At 52.4% G+C, this 22,009-nt stretch overlaps 1 protein-coding gene across 5 annotated transcripts in view; it reads left to right on the top strand.

The window, feature by feature from the left end:
• The first annotated feature begins 10,455 nt into the window (after positions 1–10,455).
• Positions 10,456–22,009, top strand: part of TMEM181 (transmembrane protein 181) — a 48,312-nt gene continuing 36,758 nt past the window's right edge. Inside the window, exons 1-2 of one of the 5 annotated variants that reach the window (XM_081250714.1) lie at positions 10,456–10,493; positions 21,015–21,118. In XM_081250714.1, the coding sequence (XP_081106840.1) occupies positions 10,471–10,493; positions 21,015–21,118 (127 nt within the window). In that variant the 5' untranslated portion in view covers positions 10,456–10,470. The other 4 variants (XM_081250715.1, XM_081250713.1, XM_081250717.1 and 1 more) reach the window with 4 other exon arrangements.

Here is a 22,009-nt window from a genome sequence, read left to right on the forward strand (position 1 = left end):
GGCGGACTCTCAACCACTGCGCCACCAGGGAAGCCCTGCCCTAGTTTTTAAAGGTAGAAATGATTAACTGAAGAGTCCCATGTGAGCTCCCAGTAAAACTGAGAAGAACCTGCTGGGCATTGGTTGCCCTAGAGCAACCACTCAATATAACATAGGAAATTAACTAAAAATATATAGTGGAAAATTATTAAACTACATTAGAAAATATTTAGTTAATGCAGTCAAGGAGCCTGATTCCTCCAGCTCCGTTTTTCTTTCTCAAGATTGCTTTGGCTATTCGGGGTCTTTTGTGTCTCCATGCAAATTTTAAGAATTTTTGTTCTAGTTCTGTGAAAAATGCCACTGGTAATTTGATAGGGGTTGCATTGAATCTGTAGATTGCCTTGGGTAATATAGTCATTTTGACAATATTGATTCTTCCAATCCAAGAGCATGGTATATCTCTCCATCTGTTTGTGTCATCTTCGATTTCTTTCATCAATGTCTTATCGTTTTCAGAGTACAGGCCTTTTGCCTTCTTAGAATGGTTTATTCCTAGTTATTTTATTCTTTTTTTTTTTTTTTTTTTGTGGTATGTGGGCCCCTCACTGTTGTGGCCTCTCCCATTGCAGAGCACAGGCTCCGGACGCGCAGGCTCGATGGCCATGGCTCATGGGCCCAGCCGCTCTGCGGCATGTGGTATCTTCCTGGACCGGGGCACGAACCTGTGTCCCCTGCATTGGCAGGCGGACTCTCAACCACTGCGCCACCAGGGAAGCCCTATTTGATTAGTTTTTGATTCAATAATAAATGGGATTTTTAAAAAATTTCTCTTTCTCAAAGTCTATTCTTTATATGGAGCCACTATTTACTTAGTTTGTTAGTTATTTATTAAAATATTTATTTATTTATTTGGCTACGCCAGGTCTTAGCTGTGGCATGTGGGATCTCTAGTTGCAGTGTGCGGATCTTTAGTTGCAGCATGCGGGCTCTTTTAGTTGCGGCATGTGGGCTCTTAGTTGCAGCATGAGGGATCTAGTTCCCTGACCAGGGATCGAACCCAGGCCCCCTGCATCAGGATCATGGAGTCTTAAGCACTGGCCACCAGGGAAGTCCCTGGAACTTCTATTTAGAATATATGAAGAAATCCTACACCATCACCACCACCACGACATGGCAGAATATCCAAAAATGGGCAAAACATCAGAACAGAGAGTGTACGGATTGGGAAACCCAAAAGGCATGTGAAGAAATGCTCCAACTCTGGAAACAGGGAAATGCCAATTAAAACATTAAAACTAAGAGATGGGTCGGGAAGTTCGTCTGGTAAACACTGCACTGATGCTCTGCTTTTAAGCATCTCCAGGATCCTGGCTGACACCTGATGCATGAGGCCCTGGGGCTGTGTCCCAGCGAGGGGATCCTGACACAGCTGCACCAACCCGTCTCTCCCTGGCCAGCCCTGGGCAACGTCTCCCACTGTCATACCACTGCCGTTTTGTCCCTCACCCTTAGGCTCTGCACCTTGGTTATGGCTTTCCAAACTCATAAGGGTACCTTCTTAGCTGCAGGGCTAAGCACCCTTTTCTTTAATACTGGAAAAATGATTCCTTTCTACAGAGTACAGGTTTCCATCCGGTGCTTTGAGTACAACCCCAGGAGGCCTGAGAGAGGGGCAGCTTGCTGGGTGGTGTGCAGCCTTATCCCTGTGCTGTGTATGCACCCCGTTCCTTACTTCTCACCTTCTTAGCTGGCACTTTTCTGCTGAACATTTGTCTACTGTGTCCCCATCACTGAGGCATGCTGAGGTATAATTAGGCCCAGGCTTGAAACACACTCCCCAGGGGAGTGGTCGCCTCCTTGGACCCACAGTACCCACCAGTCCCATTTCATGGTGCTTTGTTCATTCATCACCTGGTGTGTCCAGGTGGCACAACTCTGTGCTTAAGGGAAGTCCAAAATGCCTTGAACGGGCTGCTTGTATTTGTACTGCATCTAGAATTCAACAACGGAGGTGCTGTGTGCTTATCAGAGCTCTTCCTGGTGGTTCACCCCAGCTTCATTATTTGTATGTGTATCTTAACGTGAGCTGGGCTATGGCCCACGCAACAGGGTTGTTCTGTGCTTTTTTCTTTAATGCTACATCTTGCTCTGAACCACGAAGAAAAGAGAAAGATACTCATTTCCTAGGAAGCACAGCAGGTGTGAGCAGCCCAGCCGTTCTCTGGGGCCCCAGCCTTTCTTTGGCTGCAGTGATGACTCAGCTCTTACAGCAGAAAGAGCTTCATTTGCCAGATGAGAACAGGCCTCCAAGCTGGGCAGGACATCCAAAGCGTGAAGCATGCCTTGTGCCTGAAAGATGAAAGCTGGGGCTCTGGATTAGTTTCCAGGGCCACCATGACAAAATACCACAAACTAGGGGGCTTAAACAACAGACATTTATGGTCTCACAGTTCTGGAGGCCAGAATTCTGATATCAAGATGCCGGCAGGTTTGTTTCTTCTGAGGGCTGGGAGGGAGGACCCGTTCCAGGCCTTACTCCTAGATTCTGGTGGCCCTGCATGTCCCTTGGCTCATAGATGGCTGTCTGTCTTCACATCGTCTTCCTTCTCTTCATGTCTGTCTCGCATCCAAATTTCCCTTCATTATAAGGACACTAGCCATGTTGGACCAGGACCCACTCTGACCTCATCTTACCTTGATCATCTGCAAAGACCCCATTTCCAGAAAAGGCCACCTTCACAGGCACTGGGGGTTAGGACTTCTGAGTCTTTTGTGAGGGGCACGATTGACAGAGGGCTGTGGATTTAGGTTCCTCTCTGCAAATACTTTCTAAACTAGCAGCGGAATGTTTGATGAACAACTGTCAGGAGGACTGAATCCTGACTTGGATCCATTGCTGCCATCTTGGCATCAGGTCTGTGCATCTTGTGGAATCATCTCAGATTCCTCCCAGCTCTAAAACCAAGACAGCTGTGGGTCTGAAGGGGGTGGCCCAGTGACAGTCTCCCCAGCAGAGGTGTCTACAGTCTTCTCTGTGTCACCTGAACTGCCTGAGGTTTATCAGTTTCAGGCTGGGAAAGGGGTGTGTGTGTGTGTGTGTGTGTGTGTGTATGTGTGTGTGGTATGTGTACGTGTGTGCGCTGGGGCAGAGGAGGGTGTGGGATGTGGGCAGAGGACACAGCTCTGGCCCAGGCCTCTAGTATGGGAGGAACCCAGCCTGCCCAGGAGCTGTTGGGTTAGAGGTAGGGAGACCAAACTGTCCTGGCTTTAGCCCTGAAAGTCCAATATCCTAGGAAACCCCTCAGTCCCAGGAAAATCGAGCCAGCTCGTCACCCTAGAAGTGAGAGTCGGCCTGCAAGTGACCAGTCTGCCAGGAGAGACTCCAGGTCGAGCCAGAGAAGGCAGGGCCCCAGGCTCTGTAGATGCGCTGTCCACTGGGAGTCCCGTGTGCGTGAGCTGGGCTGTCACGGCCGGGGTCGGCAGCAGAGGTGACTGGGGCGCACACACGCTTGCGCCTCCCCACTCTGGAATGCTCCTCCCTCCTTCTTCCAGTGCGCTCATTCTCTTTCCCTAGTCCTGTCCCTGCTCTGCATTCAATAAGGACAGTCCCGTGGCCTTTGGGCCGTGGTTCTCAAGGGAGAATCCCCACAAGGCAAAACCCCTCAAGGCCCTTTCTTTAATAGCAACTAGTTTGTAGCACTTCCTTCCCTATCCTGAAATGAAATCTCTTGTTAATACCTTACCTGCTCCCATAACTTAAGAAAAAATAACTAATTGGAATCTAAACAGCAATGAAAGAAATGTGTGAACGGTCTGCCTTTCACCTGAGGATGCTCTTCTCTCTGGCACGTCTCTTAAGGGAAACGCACCAGGAGGCGGGATTTTCGGAAGCCACAGCTTTCGGCTCGGGGTTCCCTGGGCGGGACTGCAGGGCACTGCCACGCCCACTTGGACTTTTCCATACCAGCGTTCCTTCTACATCCCTCTCCCTCAACTACTCCATATCGACTTGAGCTGTGTGGCTTAGGCCGCACCTAGGAAGTCAGGATAAATCCCCTTGTTCTGTATATTCAAAGGCAAAGCAGAGGATTTCTGTAGGCCAGTGACCCCCGACCTGCATCTGGATGGCCCCATGCATGCCTGGGACTGCTCACTCAGCATTTACCCTACCTTGCAATCGTGGCCCTTCTTTGAGCAGCTTGGTTTGGTGTGTAGGACGTGGCTTGGGTGGTGGGTGGTTCCCTGCTGGAAGCCTGGCTTTCTGGGGGTGAGCCAGGCCCCCCAAGTGTGCTGTGCCCAGAATGGGGGGAACGTGGGCGAGTGAGGCATTGCCCGCCCCCTCTGTCTCCTAGGGAATGACGGGACCAAAGCAAACCTGGAAACAATGCTGCTGCAACCCGGGACCGCTGTGCACTTTCAGTTCTTAATTCACCCACGTGGCTGGGAGGGCGCCCATTAACTGTATGTGTTGGTGGGGCAGTGCAGCTAACAAAGTCATGTTGAAATCTAACCATCAAGTCCCTGAGGACCTGAAAATGGGATTATGTTTCTACGTGAAGATGATTACAGCCTCCCCTGGTTGATCTGTCCAGCGTGATGATGGCAGTGTTTCTGAGGTGTAACCCCATGCTCTTGAGTGAAGAGAGCCCTCGAGTTCAGATTCAGGCCAACAACGATTACTTAAAAGTCAATTTGGAAAGGACAAGCATGCCTATGGCCCAGGGGTGAATGATCCAGGAGCTCCAGACCGGGCATTCTCCCAACAGTGGGCCATCTTCAGCTTGTTCAGGGTGACATGCAAACTCAACTACCGTTCCTTTTGCTGAAATAAGAATGATAACCTGGCTGCAGTTCTCCTTGTTGAGAGCAATGTCAGGGACACTGAGAGGCATGAATTGTCACTTTATAGAGATATGGTACTGTAGCGTTTAATATTATTGGTTACAAGTATTAATTTCAGCCAAAAGGAAGGAATTTATTACAAAGATACAGAGAGAATTTACAAAACCAAAGAGCAAAAATGAAACTGGATCTCAAGAAGGAGCTGAAACTGATTCAGCGTAGATCCATCTTTTTAATCTGTCTTCCCAATGCCCCAAGCCCCTGGTTATCAAATTTGCTGTACATTGGAATCCTTTAGAGAGCCTTAAAAATGACTGATGCCTGGGCACTAGGACTTTTTAAAGCTCCCCCAAGTGATTTTGACTTCAGCAAATTTTGAGGCCCATTGTCCTAAACTACTTTGCTTCTCTGTCCTTTTGTCTCAGCTGCCTGGGAGCCCCCAGTCTTTGGTCAATACCCACCAGTCGTCTCACGAATCCAGTGGGGTCATTTGTTCAGTACATGTGTCGGTTTTCTTTCTGTACCAGGCTGGGTGCCAGGCCCTGGAAAGCTGAGGACAAATAAAGGTCAGCAGAGGGAAGTCACAGGAGATGGTGGTGGGATGGCACTGCTCAGAGGTCGAGAATAAAAGACACGTTTCACTTTAACAAATTGGGACTGATACTTAAAACTCTCAAACTACCAAAGGCAGAGAAGGGTGTGGTGTTCGGACACTAATTCCTGGTGAATAGGAGCACCTGGGGGCGCTGAGTAAGGGTTGTGCTGAGCTGTGTGTGAGAGCAGGGCTGGGCACCCGCAGACTCACGAGTCTTCAGTATCGCAAGTACCAACAGGTGCCGCGGCGAAAGAGCGTGTTTGTTTGAATGGTTGCTTAGAGGATAGAATGAGGTAATATAAATGTAAACTCTTTAGCACAGTCGGAAACTGAAAAGTGACTCCAAAAGTTCTGTGCATAGTTATCTTACCTTTGGAGATGAAGAAAAGAGATGAAGCAAACATGTTCGTTTGTGGACTTCAAGACTGTGGTAGCGAGTCTCCAAAGCTGGTACCCCAAAGAGCCCCTCCTCCCAGGATTCATGCTCTTTTGTTGTCCTTTGCTCTTGGATCCGGGCTGGCTCTGGCTCTCTTTTTACCAATAGAATGCGGTGGTAGAGATGCTGAATGACGCCGGAGGGTAGATCATTGCAGCCCTGCAGCTTCTGCTTACGTGTCTTAGAGCATCTGTCCCAGGAGAAACCAGCTACCGTGTGTGAAGTCCGACTTGCCTGAGATTGTGAGGAAGCCCAAATGAGCCGTGTGGAGAAGCCACATGGAGGGAAGACTGTCTGGCCAGCCCCCAGCTTTCCAGCCATCCCAGCTGAAGCACCAGACATGCCTCCGCCAGAGTGGAGACGCCATTCTGAATGTCCCACACAGTTGAGCCTTCACGTGACCACAGCCCCAGATGTCATCTGACTGCATTCTCGAGAGAGACCCCCAGCAAGAACTGCCCAGCCGAGCTCAGTCAACACACAGACCATGAGAGATAACCAACTGCTGTTTCAAGCCGTCTACAATGGCTCCCACTGACCCCCACGTCCTGGTATTCACACCCTTGCATGATCCCCACCCCTTGAGTGTGGGGCGGACCTGTGATCTGCTTCCAAAGGAGAGGATGGAGCAAAAGGGAGGGGATCTGGCTTGTGAGGTTAGGTGACAAAGGACTGACTTCCATGGAGCTCTCACTCTCTCTGGTCCTCCTCACACGCTCACTCAGAGGAAGCAAAGCTACCGTGTTGGACACTGCCTCACGTGGCAAGGAACTGTGTGGGACCTCCAGGTGCTGCCAGCAACCATAACGTGAGCCTGGAGGCAGATCCTTCCCCAGCTGAGCCTCGAGGAAACTTCAGCCCTGGCTGACACCTTGACTGCAGCCTGTGAGTGAGCCTGAGCCAAAGGACCCAGTTAAGCTGCACCCAGATTCCCGACCCCCAGAAACTGAGAGATAATACGTGCTGTTTCAAGCCACAAAGTCCTGGGGTAATCTGTTATGTGGCAATAGATAACTACAACAGTTACTACATGTCCGGGCAGTTTGTCATGCAACAATAAATAATGGGAACACATACAATGATAAGAAAGCAAAAGCAATAGCTTATATTGTCAGTAAGTGCTGGGCAGAACGTCTGTGATCCTGGCGTTACTGAACTGATGAGCAAGGGAAAGCAGTTGAGCCAATAAGAGTTAGACCCTTGCTTCTTTTTTTTCTTTGCCATTTATTTATGTTTTGAATTTTATTTTATTTATTCTTTTATACAGCAGGTTCTCATTAGTTATCCATTTTATACATATTAGTGTATATATGTAAATCCCAATCTCCCAATTCATCCCACCACCACCCCCCACCACGGCCCCGCCGCTTTCCCCCCTTGGTGTCCATACATTTGTTCTCCACATCTGTGTCTCAATGTCTGCCCTGCAAACCGGTTCATCTGTACCATTTTTCTAGGTTCCACATATATGTGTTAATATACAATATTTGTTTTTCTCTTTCTGACTTACTTCACTCGGAATGACAGTCTCTAGATTCATCCACGGCTCTACAAATGACCCAGTTTCGTTCCTTTTTAGGGCTGAGTAATATTCCATTGTATATAGGTACCACATCTTCTTTATCCATTTGTCAGTCGATGGGCATGTAGGTTGCTTCCATGATGTGGCTATTGTAAATAGTGCTGCAGTGAACGTTGGGGTGCATGACTCTTTGTGAATTATGGTTTTCTCTGGGTATATGCCCGGTAAGTGGGATTGCTGTAGACCCTTGCTTCTAATGATCAGTTCTCGGGAGCAGATAAGACAGTGAGAAGTAAGTTCCCACGTGTGATGCAACAAGTGGGCTGGGAAGGCGCGAGCCCTCCTTCAAATGATGGGGGTGTGGTGGTCCTGGGAAGGCAGCGTGGGGAGAGAACTGAGCCGCTCACGGAAGTACCTCTGCTTATCGCAGGGAAGAGGAGTCAGCAGCACATGACTGTCCAGGAGCTGTCAAAACCACAGGCCAAGAGATGTTGCCAACGTCAACTGTCATCAACTGTCATCATGCTTAAGGGAAAGTCAAGACTGAGATTTTCCTGCCTTGGAAGAAAGAGTAGGCAGTTAGAGTTGTTGACACTGAATTCTTCCATATTCACTGTACTATGTACGTCAGTTTTTCTTTTCAAGAAGTCTTCCACTTAGGAGGGTTACGGAACAAATGTTTGTATCCCCTCAAAGTCCGTATGTTGAAGTTGTAACCCCCAGCGTGGCTGTATTAGGAGCAAGGAAGTAATTACGGTTCAATGAGATTGTAAGTGTGGGCCCTAATCTGATAGCGTTATGCCCTTGTGAGAAGAGACAGGAGAGAGCTCGTGCTCTTTCTCTTCCCTCCAGCACACACCAGGGCAAGGCCAGGTGAGGACGCAGCAGGAGGGTGGCTGTCTGCAAGCCAGGAAGAGAGCCCTCACCAGAAACTAAATTGGCCAGAACCTGGATCTTGGACTTTTAGCCTCTAGAACTGTGAGGAAATGGACTTCTATCGCGTAAGCCACTCGCTCTGCATTTTGTTGTGGCAGCCCCAGGTAAGACAGTAGGCTGGGGGAACTGGGATAAGCTGTTTCTGTTTCTTAACTCAGTGCTCAGCTGGAGCATGAGTCCTCAGTGTTAGCCATTACTGATTATTATTAATAAGATAGGCAAGGAAATCACGAGAGTGTATCTACAGAATGCTAGACGAATGTCAGTTGCTGAATTGGGAAGTGAGTTCACGTCTCTTGGAACAGACAGCTGATTTCCTGGGGTATCACAGCATTTGCAGATGGGCCTCTTGAGTTGTTGTGGTCAACTCCGAAAAACAGCTGTGAGTGGAAGTCAGCAAGCTGCAGACTGGTGGGCTTGACTTTGGTCCTGTTCTAGAAGGAAATTATTTAAAAGGATGGTTTGTTGGCCCTTAGAAAATGAAGTGAACGTTAGGTATAAGCAGCGTTTTTCTAAGAATACGTGGTGTCAGGCCAATCTTATTTCTAACATCTTGATCCTTTTTGAAGCAAGGCAGGGTTTCAAATACATATATCCTCATTTACCCATGGGTCAAATTTCCCAACTAAATGAAATTACTGGGGAATACTGTGGACATAGCATAACTGGATTTTAGAAGATTTTAAAACAAGAACAGAGTTGATAAATGTGGGCTGAGTGTCTCTGTGGTTAGGGACTACAGATGGTGGTCCATTAGCATCTGAGTGTCTCTGTGGTTAGAGAGACTGCAGCTGGCGGCCCATTTGCATCCGACCTCAGCTGGTCACTGTATCCCTGTCACATTCATCAGTGCATGATACACCAACACTGGAGGTCCCACAATGGGGTCAGGTCATGCTGGGTTCTTATCAGTGGTTCCTGAGAGAATCAGGCAACGTCTTCAGGCCTCAGTTTCCTAGCTATAAATGAGGACAACGACCACTGATAAGTCATCAAGTTGTTAAGAGAATTCATTGGCTCAGGGCTTAGGCTTTGCAGGTGCTCAGCACTTACCGGTTATCCTCACTGGAGAGCATGAACCTGAGTGGACAGCTGGGGGGACGACCTGAGAATGGAATAATGGGCCCAATGGGTTGAAGCTGCCAGAGGACGAACTCACGCTCAGGCTGATACAGGCCTCCCCTGATACATGTTCCCTTCAGAGCTTAACGAGGGAGCTCACCACACAGCAGCGCGCTCAGAGGAGGGGAGCCTGGAGGTGAACGTGGAGGAGTGTCCTGTGCCGGATGGCTGATGGTCAGACCAGCTTCCTCTGAGCCCCAGAATACATGGTTCCCCTCCCTTGGTCACAGACACCTCACAGCACCCATCCGCTTCCTTTCCCATCACAGTGATGACTGTGTAATTATTTGGTTAGTCTTCATTCGCTGGCTGTGTCCTCCACTAGAAGGCTAGTCCCAGGAGGACAGGGACCTGCCCATGTATTCACCTCGTGTTTCTAGAGCTGAGAGGCGTGCCCGGCCCACACTGAGAGCTCAATTAATGTTGGAAGAAAAATAACTGAGGATAAGTGTGATTGAAGTGATGCTGGGCCGCAGCTCAAGGGAGGACCAACTTCCTGGAGCAGTTACCAGGTGGCAGTTTGGGCCTCAAAGATGTCACCTCTTTTAAAGCCTGGAGTCATCGGAAAACAGCAAGGGCTCTGTGGGGATGTCTCAGGGAGGCGGGGTGGCTGGCACAGTCCTCAGAGCAGGCATTTCTATACCAGATAATCCTGCTTCAGTTGGGTGGTAAAAACGGGCTGCCTCTGGGCAAATGCCGCCAGCACGTGTGTTTTCTTTCACGCTCAGAGTTTGAAATCTTTTTTGAATTAGTTTCGAACATTTTAGAATCAAAAGGATATCACACGAAAAGTCATGTTTGAAGTCAGGCGCCCTCAAAGCGCTGAGTGGCAGCTGCCCCTTTAGCCGCTGCTGCCCCCTGTCCCCAGAGCTACTGGCGTTTGTGTTCCCTGGTCTTGTCAGGAAGCACCCTCTCCTCCCCACTCCAGAGTGTCTTCTGTCATTCCTAGGATTCGGGCTGCTGCTTTGCCCGGCCTCCACCCCACATCCTTCCTGAGGGACGGCGCTTGCACAGCGGACGGAAAATCTGCACGCTATGGCAGCTGTGATTCAGACAAGGTTTGCGGGAGAGGCTACGGGAAAGAGCTGGGAAGGCTCTCCTGTCGTCATCACTTGGGGGCGTCAGAGGTTTGCCCTGGCTTTTAACATCTTCGGGGTCACAAACCTCTTTGGGAATATGAAAACGTATAGATCCTTCCCCCCAGAAAACTGCAGACACCAAGGGGTCTTTCAGACAACGGCAGGGCATTCATGGGCTCCCACGGCCTTTCTCACGCCCTGATGCAGGAGGGTGACTGAATCGACGTGCTGTTCCCTCGGCTAGGGACAAGGAGTGAGAGTCAGGTCCTTCATTCATTCTCCTGTGAACCCTAGTCTGACCCCCGCCCCCCGCTCCCAGGGCGGCCTCGGCGCTCCCGGGGCGCAGGGGAGGTGGACGCGCCGCCGGGCCCCCGCCCGCGCCCTCAAAGCCCGGCCGGCGCCCCCTCCCCCGGCCCCTCCCCCCCCCGCCGCGCGAGCCGCTTCCGCGCACGTGACCGCGGCCGAGCGTCGGGCTCTGACGAGTTGCAGGGAGCCGGCTGCTCCCGGCCCGCCGTCGCTCCGGCTCTGGCTGCGGCTGCGGCTGCCGCGGCTGCTGTGCCCCGAGCCCGCCCGGCGCCGAGAGCCGGGGCCCCGCGATGGAACCGTGAGTGCAGGCCCGGGCGGCGCGTGAGTGGGTGCGGGGCGGGGGTCCCCCGGGCGCCCGGGCCCGGACTTGGGGCTCCCGCGTCCCGCTCCCGGGAGCCCTGCCGCGGGGCCCCCCGCCCACGTGGAGCTCGGGGCGCAGCCGGGGCTTCGTGGGGGTGACTCGGTTCAGGGGCCCCTCCACGGGCCTGCCGGCCCGGCCGGAGTTAGCAGCGGAGACGGGGTCAGGGATCCGGGGCGGGCCTTGGCCCGAGCGCATCTCAGGAAGGCCCTGCGAGGCCAGCCCTGGCCCTGCTGGTTCCCGGAGAACCGGGTGACCCCCGTCCTTCCCCAGGGCAGCTCCAAGGAGATGGCTGAGGAGTGGCTGGTCCCTCCCGGAGCCCCCGCCCGGCCTCCCCGCTGGAAAGGTGGTGACCCCGTGCCCCGGGCAGTGGCCCTGTTCGTCACGTCTTACGAAAAGCGCCCTGGGCGCCCTACTGCGTTTTGTGTTGGAGCCCAGCGCCAGGTGGAGAGAGGCGCTCTCCATTGGCGTTTTGGTGATTTTGCCGCGCTGGGAGCCCGCTGCAGCCTCTTTAGATCGGGGGGTACCGAGGTTTATGAGTTTTACAATATGCTGACTTCGGACCTATTGTTTCCGTGAAGTTCAGGGGTTTTAATGAGGAAAAACCCGTCCAGGGCCCCATGGACGCCATCCCTAAAGCTTGCTTTTGATGCAGCAGAGTCACCTGGGTGCCCCTCAGGGGACATGCGGAAAAGGAGGAGAGAATTAAAAAGAAGTTTAGCACCTGAGTTCCAGATGTGGCGAGAGGGCTGCCCGGAGGCTCGGCAGCGTGGAGCAGGCTGGGCGGGCAGGTTCCCACAACTGAAGGCGGCCCTAAGACGGGACTGTGTGAGTTTCTCTGTGCATTTGAGGTTTTAGAGGTTTGCAGTGGACCCCTGCTGATTTCTCTGACTGGGGACATAAGAGACTCTGAGCGTGTTGCCTGAATGCAAACACGTGTGGTGGAAGAAAGGTGTTTCCTCCTGCTTCTGTAGAAGTTTCTGACTTGATCACTTTAACGCAGCATAGGAAAACGGACTTGCACAAAATGTCAGTCCCAGATGGGTGTTTTAGGGGTCTTTCTTTTAATTAAACCCTAGACGGAGATAGGCTAGCAGTATTGCCTCCGTGCAGCTCCGGGGGCGCCGTTCATTTGTGGCGTATGTGAAGAGCACCGCTGGGAATACTGCGTGAAATTGTGACCTTGTGGCGGAGTGACAATGTAGCATGTTTAGGAGGTCCTCGCATACCGAGTCTCCTTGGGCCCGCGCTGCACGGCAGCCGGGGTGGCGTGTGGTGGCGTGATCTCCCTAGGACGTGGAGAGGCAGAGAGTTTGAAGCCGTGTGGGTGGTAGCTGACTGCAGTCCGTGTCTCCTGCGGGAGTCCTGTGCTCTGTTACTTGACAGCCAAGTAGACCAGGCTGAGCCAGTAACTAACGGAGGAGCTGTAAAACCACAGTTTGAATGAAGGACTTGAGTGGAGTCTTCGAGTTGCTCCCCCCGCGGAGGGTAGGCCATGCGGATGCTCTCCTGTTGAGCAAGGGGCCAGGGGTGTGCTTATCTGGAGGTCAGCCAGCCACCATCGTCCAGCGCTCAGAACGGCATGGACCTGCAAATCACAAAAAAGTCTTTGGCAGCCAATAAACATCCTACCAAAACAAACAAACAAAGCCTGAAAATCTGAAGTGTGTACGGGAATTCAGCGCCTGGTAGGGTCAAAGTGCTCTTGTTGGCAGGTGTGACAAGGAGTCCATGGCGACAAAGGTGAGAAGTGACAGGAGCGGGAAGAGAAGCCAGGAGAAGGAGCGGGCTGGGGGAGATTGGAAGAGAATAGAGGGGCCTGCAGGAGCACGCCTAGGGGCCGGGGGATTTCACACAGGCCTTTTGCACTGACCTCCCTGTTGCAGGTGCAGCCCAGCCTATTCTTTTCAAGAGGGCAGGAGAGATTGCCACCAAAACCAGTCGGAAAAAAAGAGTTCCCAGTTTTAAAACTTTATGCTTAAGTTTCCTGCAAACTCCATTCCTTTTCTGATGATGCCAGGGAAGCAAGAGACGCTGAGAGTTCCTGGGGTGGTGGTGGTGGGGAGGATGGGGCAGGTCGTGTCTCAATCAGTTGCTAAACGTGACTAACAGGAACACCTGTTTGAGCTGTTCCTGCGTGGGCCCTGCGTGGCTGAGATTTCTCAGGTTCATTTGTTGCTTTGCTCTTAACTAGCATTTCTCTGCAAACTTGATTCAGGTTGCCTCTTGTGTGTGTCTTGATTGGTATTTACAGCCAGTTTTTAAAGAGTGTGTTTTACATGTCTCCTTCATCCTGGGTGCATTTAAGTGCAGAAATGTGTTGTTTAGACTTCTTCTCTGCAGCAGCGAAGGGGTGACACCAGTGAGCACAGTGGAGTCCTGCTGTGGTTGCTGTGGCCCAGGCCTTCTGAGTGTCCTGGTGCTTGAGCAGTAGACCTGGGGCACAATCCTGTTCCTGCAGCCATAGAGTTGTTTAGGATCGCATCCCTTCGGATAATTTTTTTTCTGAGCCAGAAGGATCTCTAAAGCTAATGAAAGATGACATAGCGTTTACCGTGTACCAGGTACTGCTGCGGCACTTCACGTACGTCATTTCACGTAAGCCTCATAAACACCCTTCCCATGAAGAAGTTTCTCTTATCCCAGTGTTACAGATGAGAAAACGGGGGTGCAGAGAAGTCAAGTGCGTTTCTCCAGGTCATGGCTAGTAAGTCACAGAGGATAGAAGCCCGGGAGTTGGCTCTAGGGCCCACAGTCTTGAGGGCGATATACTCCCCTGCCTCAGTAACAGCTGGCCCTGACTGTTAGCAAGGCTCCCTTGTCGTAACTCGCTTCATTGTCACAGCAGCCCTCGGCGGTGGGGTCCCTCAGTTTCCTGAATTTTACAGTTCAGGAACCAGAGGCCCCGGGAGGTGACGTTGTTCCCCCCAGGTCACCCTGCTGGTCAGTGGTGCAGGGGCCTTCCAGCCCAGGGAGTCGGCCTCCAGAGCCCAAGTTCTTAACCACAGGGCCACGCTGCCCAGCATGTGGCCGGCTTCTTTGTTCTGTTTGCAGTGGGAAGGGTAATCCATGACCTGACCAACGCGCTCCTGGCTGTGAGTCACTGGGCTTGCGGCCTGGCAAGGATACACGTGAATTCGTGGTTCCTTGAGGAGCTTAGAGCATCGTTCATTAAAATACTTTTTGAGGTCGTTGGGCCTTGAATGTTTGTATAATGGCTTTTTTGAATAACTAAAGATAATTTTTCTGTGATATATTCAAGTTGGTTGATTGAAATTTCAGAATTCCTATTCTGTTCTTCTTCTCAGAGTTTCTCCCTCTCAAACCCCACTAAATGGTGGGTTATTTAAAAAGGAAAGTTTGGTGAGGGGGCCAAAGAGTGAGGGAGTGGTGGGCCTCGTTTCCACCCCTGACCCTGTGGATTCAAATCCCACCTCTGTCTCCTGCTGACCGGGACCTCAGCAGGTGTATACTTTCCCCAGCCTCTATTTTCCCATATATAAAATGGGCTGATGATACCTGCCTCACAGGGAAGCACCTGGCTGGGTACCAAGTAGGTGCATAGGGAACACTGACTCCTCCTGCCCTTTCCTGCAGTTGGTTGGGTTCTGAACCAGAGGAGGGGACATTTTACGCAGTGAATCATCAGGGATATCGGTTGGATGAAAACTGAGATTAAAAAAGGGGGGGGCAGGGGAAGAGCACAACCATTACTATTAATAACTGACATGATTGAGTTCTTCCTCTGTGCTTACTACACTGTTCTAAGTGTTTCATTTTTCGTCTGTGCTCCCACTGGTCCTGTGGGTGTCATTCTGCCTGTCTTTGGTTTGCAGACGAGGATGCCAACATCCTGAGAAGTTACCTGGTTGCCCAGGGAAGTGGGGGAGCCAGGATTTGAACCCAGACTTATGGGCACCAGGCCAGTGCTCTGGGCCCCGGGAGACAAATGATTTTTATACAGATTATGAGAAAAATAAAATCCTAACTAAAACTTGAGAACAGACTGAGAGATCAAAAATCCCTTTCTACTGCCCAGACTCTAATTTTTTAATTCTAAAGTGGGAAATCTGGGTATGAGGTGAGCAAACAGCAAAATTTGTAATCCCGGAACAGTTTCAGTCTTACCTGCCTGCTGTACCATGACTTGATGAGCTGAGACAAAATATGTAATTCTGTGGTGTCATAAAGATGTGTCAAAATTGGACAAGATCCATGATGGCATTTTTCTGGGAAAGAAGTCTTCAGATTTAAAAAAAAAAAAAAAAATGCAGCGTGATTCCGAGACCCCTGCAGCTCCCGGTGCTGTTTTCTCCTGCCCGGCTGCATGCCGGTCGTCCCGGGGGCTCCGTCAAAGGCAGAGGTTGTGGTGCTGGTGTCCTCCCATCCTGCTCTCCGCTTCGCTTAGAGACGCACCTCGAGGCGTTTTCTCGCCTTCTCTGCTCACCGAGTTCTGTCCATTTCATGGTCATTCTGCTCCAGGCCCATAAAGAGGCTCATCGAGTACTCACCTCTCCTGCAGTTTCTTTCTAGTGCTGCTTTATTAACTCCTGTGAGACCTGCGTGGGAGGGAGAGGTGCTGAGTGGGAAAAGGAGTGTTGGCTGTGGCCTGTCGGGAGTGCTCGATGGCCCTAATGGGGACACGGGCTTTCCCGCTGGCCAGCGAAGGAAGGGGCATCTGACCAAGGGTGTGACCTCAGTGGGAGGTCAGGGGTCTGGTTTTCAATGCGTCACACTTGAGATGCCTACCAGATATCCAAGTGGAGCTGTCAAGTAGGCTTTTCATGTAAGTCCAGAGTCTGGCTGGGCTGAGATACGAATGTGGAATTGCCCACATGTGCATTGTCTCTAAAGCCTGAAACAGGATGAGATCATCTGGGGAGTGGGAGTAGAGAAGAGAGGCCTAGAGCAGCGTCATGCCAAGGAGCCCCAGTAAGGTGAAGATGGTGCTCACCTGTGCAGAGCCCTACAGAATAAGTTTTCCAGCCATTCTCATGGGAATTGAAGTCTCCAAAGATTCACCTTCTTTGGAAGCCGTCTCTTGGAAGTGGTTATGAATATGCATCATGGAGGGAAGGCAGGGCTTACAGTGATTTGGATTAAAGCTGCAATTTTGGGCGTTGGCTTTCCAAGAAATGTGTTTTTAGTTTCTCTAGGAAATATGTCTGTGATATTGTAAGTTACCCATGAAAATTGAGATTAATTTAGCAGGAACCTAAAGAGTACAAGCTGGTGCCAAGGCAACAATCTGTTCCATTGCATTTGAAAGGTCTTCCAAGGGCATGGGGGCTCCAAAGAGACCAGAATTTTCAAGTGTGTGTTTTAGATGCCTGAGTGTGGAAAGATCCATGGACCTGGAGAGGAAGACTGATGTATGGGACCCATCAAGAGAAGAAAAAGAGAGACACTGATCATGAGCTGGCAGGGTTTTGTAGGAAGTCTTCCTGCCGTGGTTACCTAGGTAGAAGATTGCGTCGGCAGCTGTGCTTGACCTGGCCAGGTTGCATGGGGAAATGGGGAGCCCTTTCCCTGCTCTGTAGCATCTCACCACCAATTTGAGGGAACGACATGAACGCTTTGGAGAAAACTAACAAAAGTTGAGTCGAATAGATGTTTTCTGAATGCACACCATGTGTCTGTCTGGTGTCCATGTGGGTAGATTGATGCTTTATTTTCAGGCACTCAGCTATGTAGTGCAGGCCACACATGTTGTAGTGGTTTAAAGGCCTGGGCAGCCATGAGAGGTGGAGAAGCGAGGGAAAGCTTCATGGAGAAGGTGGGACACACAGGTGAGCCATGAATGCTGGGTAGTCTGGACTCAGGCTTGACCACGGTGGGAAGTTTTATAGAAGTTAAGCCCTAAGCCCTGGAGTCTGACGCTTGTGTTTGAGTGCAGCCTCTGCTTTGAGATCTAGGGCAGGTCACCTACCTTGCTGAGCCTGAGCTTTCTCATCTGTGAGATGGGGCTGTTAGTAGTCCCTACCTGAGAAGGCAGCTGTGGTGGCTAAGGAGGTAGTGATTCTCGCAGGGTACATGCAGGACGGTGGGAATTTAGGGGCGGATTTGGGGGCCTCGAAGGCCATAGGAAGGCATTTGAACTCAGTCGAGTCGCTCTCTGTGTCGGGGCAGCATGTTAACAGTGCCATAATACCCGCACGGGAAGGCGCAGCTGGAAGGCTGCCGCAGGGGCCGAGTGGGAGGTGATGAGGGCCTGGACCACGGGACTGGTGTGCTGGGGGTGCACAGAAGAGAGGCGTCACCTCTTCCGGGCTGGCTGTGTGGGATGAATGAGAGACGGACGTCGGAGGTCGTGACTCCAGGGTTTCCGGAGGTGGGGATGGAGAAAGGCGAGAGGCCGGAAATGGGCAGTGGAAGCAGGTTTTTCGTTTCTGTTATTTTGTTTTTTAATGGGTTCAGTCTTAAACCTATTGACCGTGATGGGATGTACGACTCCTAAGGGAAAGTGTCTTGGGAGCCACGAGGTTTGAGTGGGGTCGGGGCAGGCAGGACGCTGGGGATGGTCCTGGAGGCGGAAGGACCGTTAACGAGGAAGCAGGAGGTCCACGGGTGTTGGAGGGCCCGCGTGGGGTCCTGACTCTGGGCTGGAGAGTTCCCAGAAGGGGATGGGCGGCTGTAGAGGAGGAGATGAGGGTGGCTCGGAGCCCGCTGGGTGCTCGGCCGCGTCTGTTTTCCGCGTCGCAGTCTGGCTTCTGCAGAGGTGCTCCTCCGGCCGGTGGCCCGATCACAGGGCGGCGTGACGGCTGTCTGCCCACGGGGACACGCCGGCTGTGGGCTGCTTTACGTTGGCCGGGCTGTTCAGCAGGCAGGGGGCATGGGCAGCAGGCAGAGGAGCTGCCGGGTGCCGCGGCGGGGCAGGAAGCCGGAGGCGGAGAGGGGCCGGGCGAAGCCCGCGGGGGCGGCCCGGGCTGCTCTCCGTGACTCTCCGCCGCCGCGGCTTCTCCAGCCGTCACGACGGCGCCCGGGCGTTCCGTGGACTGTGGTCAGCCGTGTGGGCCTGTGGTTCGTCGGGAATCAGGTGCGGTCCCCGAGGTGCCGGCGGCCTCTGGGTTCTCGGCGAACTGCGTCAGAGCTTTCGGTGACGCGTCGTGAGCAGGCCGGTGGAGACGGAGGCGTCGCCGGCTGGGTCCTGCAGTCTGGGCGCCGGCCCCCGCCCGGGACACGGGGGCTGCAGCGTCCCCCCGGCGTGAGGCTGCCTGAGGTGGTGTCCTGTCGCTCGGGAGACGGGGACGGAGGGGAACGAGGCCCGTTGCCCACCCTGTCCCCAGCAAGCCCTGGTCAGCGGGGCTGCTTGTGCGGTGACATCTGCTCACGCGGGGGCTCGTTTTGCTGCCTCCGTGTCTTTTTTTGTCCAGCTGGGTGAGGCTCGATTGCCGAGGCAGGAACGTATCTCATAAATGGGATTGAAGTGGAAGTTAAAAGGAAGGGGAAACGACAGACCTTTATTGAGTTCCCGAGGAGAAAACTGGAAAAAGACCCTGCGTGGTCCGTGTGCCGCGGGCGTTTGGCCTTGTGCCATCGTCTTTCTGAAGCCTCTTTCTTCAGCGCTCCTTCTCACCTGCTGAGTAGCTGGGCTTTTATAGTAAATCATTGAGAATGCGTTTTGTTGGTAATGTTTTAAAAATCAAATTTTAGATGTAACTTTTCTTACTCTGTTTTCTTCTGCTTCCAAGCCCTCTGTTCTGTGCTTCCACCTCTGCTGGGGAGCTCTTGGTGCCCCTCAGAGCCCCAGGGTCACCCCGAGAGCAGCCCGGGGGAGGGGGGGCCGTGAATGACTTTGTGTAATTTTTTAAAACGACTTTCGATTTACAGGAGAGTGGCAAAGACAGCACCGAGTGTTTCTGCGCACCCTTCACGGGGCTTCCCCTCGTGTCGGTGTCCAGAACCCGTGGCACGTTTGTCAGCGCTCAGGTCGGCATCGGGGCAGTGCTGTTCACACCTGACCGTGTTTGCACGTCCCCAGCATCTAGTCCGTTTAGCTTCATGCACTGTTGCTCCACGTGGAGATGCGCAGCTACGAGGAAGTCTTCCCTCTGCAGGGTGTGCTGAGGCCTCTCATGGGAGGGGGAGGAGGGGACAGGGAAGCGACACAGGAGCCCTTCCTCGTGCCAGCCCTGCACCCCACCCGGCTTCCACAGAGGCCCTCGTGGGGTGGGGGGTGGGGGCGGGGTCAGCTCGCTTCCGTCCTGCTTCCCAGAGCCTCCTTCCGGCAGCGCCGGGACCGCCAACGGCAGAGCTGTGGCATCTTGGGCAAGAGTCCTGCCGTCTCTAGACCTCGGGCTCCCCGTGTGCCAATCCAAGGAGCCGGACTTCCACCCTGACGCGATTTCTGGCTCTAATAGTGTAAGGCTTTCGGGCCTCTTAGGATCTTTAGGGTCCAAAATCTGAGTTGGGATCAGGCCACTTAATTCACGAGCTCTCACTCCCCACGCACAGCGGGGTCATTGGTGGTCCAGCCTTCAGACCTGAGTCCCCGAGGGAAAGACACTGGTTCCTTTATCTCTTCGCTGGTCCCGTCACCCAGTGAAGCACGGGGATGCGGACCTGAAAGTTCACTCACCGGGGCCTGGCAGGAAAGCGCTGACTCAGTGTCAGCGAAGCCACGTCAGAGAGACTTAGGGCCACCTTTGCCCTGAGATGCCGCCCAGCTGGTTTCCAGCTCGGGACTGGCTGCCTTGGTGTAAGGGAGAGGGTGTGTGTGTGCACACGGCCGTGAACTTGATACCGCAAGAGCAAACAGCCTTCCCTCCCTTTCCGGTTCAGAGGCCTATTCTCCCCCTCCCGGTGGGGGGCTGTTATCACCTTCCCGAGAGGCAGGCACGAGAGACTCCTCCTGCCCGCCCAGCTCCCCAGACCAGGAAGCGCTGGGCACGGAAGCGGAGGTCAGGAGCAAAGCAAGACAGAACACCCCCCTGGCTCTCATCTCTCGGGGTTCTGGGTCTCCTCGGCGGGCTACAGGTGGGGGGCCGGCCTCCCCTTTGTCTCGGGGGAATCGGAGCTGGGCCTGCGCCTGCGTTCCAGCCTGTCTGGGGCTGCCTGTAGGGGCAGCGTTGAGGACCTGCCGCTCTCCAGCGTTTTTGTCTGTCCTTCACAGACCTCCCTTCTGTTTCCCGGCTCCTGGTGTAGGGAGTTCTAAAAGACCGGTGAGACCTACCCCACCACCATTTTCTTCTGACCAAAGAAGGAAGTAGGGATGAATAGGAGGGAGCCGATGCTAGGGTGTTAGGACGCATCCTCTGCTTTGCCTTCATATCGGTGTCACTCGCAGAAAACCGCGGCAGCTTGCTGAGTTGCATCAAAAGCAGACCCCAAGTGAAGGCCAGGCTGAGCTTCACCACGACGGGTGAGGCCAGTGACGGGGGGAGCCCTGGACAGGAAACACAAAGCTGGGGGCTGGCGGGAAGATCGGCTAGGACATACGATTCCGGGGCGCCTGGAACCCCCAGTCTGGGCTTGACTGTGGCCTCTGCGTGTGAGGAGTTAGGGTCCTCCCTGCGCCTGGACTCTGCTCTAGCTGCTGAAAACAGGGGTGTGGAGGGGTTCAGCCCCACTCTGGGGCCTGGCGAACGTGCCCTGAGTGGGCTTTGAAGCGCCTTCTCCTGCCACGAGGGTGGGGTTTGCCTGACCCCCTGCGGCACGGGGTGCCAGGCCCAGAACATACCAGAATGGCCCCCACCCCAGCAGTGGTCACTGAGGTTATTTAGGTGGTTTCGTCAGCCGAGTCACCTGGTTTGAGAATAGGTCCTCGTCTGAGGCGAGGGCTCGCAGGTCGGGGAGGCCCTCGCCCCGCCGCCCCTCACCCCGGCTTCTCCCCGCAGGCTGGCGCCCATGCGGCTGTACACGCTCTCCAAGCGCCACTTCGTCCTCGTGTTCGTCGTCTTCTTCGTCTGTTTCGGCCTGACCGTCTTCGTGGGGATCAGAGGTGAGCAGCAGTTTTCCATTTGTTTCTTTAATTGAAGTGAAGTCGATGTACAATGTTGTGTTAGTTTCCACTGTACAGCAAAGTTATTCAGTTATACCTATTATATATTCTTTTTCATATTCTTCTCCATTATGGTTTATTACAGGATACTGAATATAGTTCCCTGTGCTGTACAGTAGGACTTCGTTGTTTATCCATTTTATATGTAATAGTTTGCATCTGCTAATCCCAAACTCCCAATCCAACCCTCTCACGCCTCCTCTCCAACCACAAGTCTGTTCTCTGTCTGAGACCGTTTCTGTTTTGTAAGTAAGTTCATTTGTGTTATATGTTAGATTCCACATATACGTGGTAGCATATGGTCGTTGTCTTTCTCTTTCTGACTTCATTTAGTATGATAAGCTCTAGGTCCATCCATGTAGCTGCAAATGGCATTACTTCATTCTTTTTTATGGCTGAGTAGTATTCCATTGTATGTATGTTCCACATCTTCTTTATCCATTCATCTGTCATTGGACATTTAGGTTGTTTCCATGTCCTGGCTATTGTAAATAGTGCTGCTATGAACATAGGGGTGCATATATCTTTTTGAATTATAGTGTTGTCCGGATATAAGCATATAGGAGTGGGATTGCTGGATCATAGGACAACTCTATTTTTAGTTTTTGAGAAACCTCCGTACTGTTCTCCATAGTGTCTGCACCAATTTACATTCCCACCAACAGTGTAGGTTCCCTTTTCTCCACACCCTCTCCAGCATTTGTTATTCGTAGATTTTTTAAATGATGGCCATTCTGACTGGTGTGAAGTGGTACATCACTGTAGTTTTGTTTATTTGTTTGTTTGTTTTTTATAAATTTATTTATTTATTTTTGGGTGTGTTGGGTCTTC

Source organism: Mesoplodon bidens, assembly GCF_964165515.1.
Source record: "Mesoplodon bidens genome assembly, chromosome: 12".
Classification (NCBI taxonomy): domain Eukaryota; kingdom Metazoa; phylum Chordata; class Mammalia; order Artiodactyla; family Ziphiidae; genus Mesoplodon; species Mesoplodon bidens.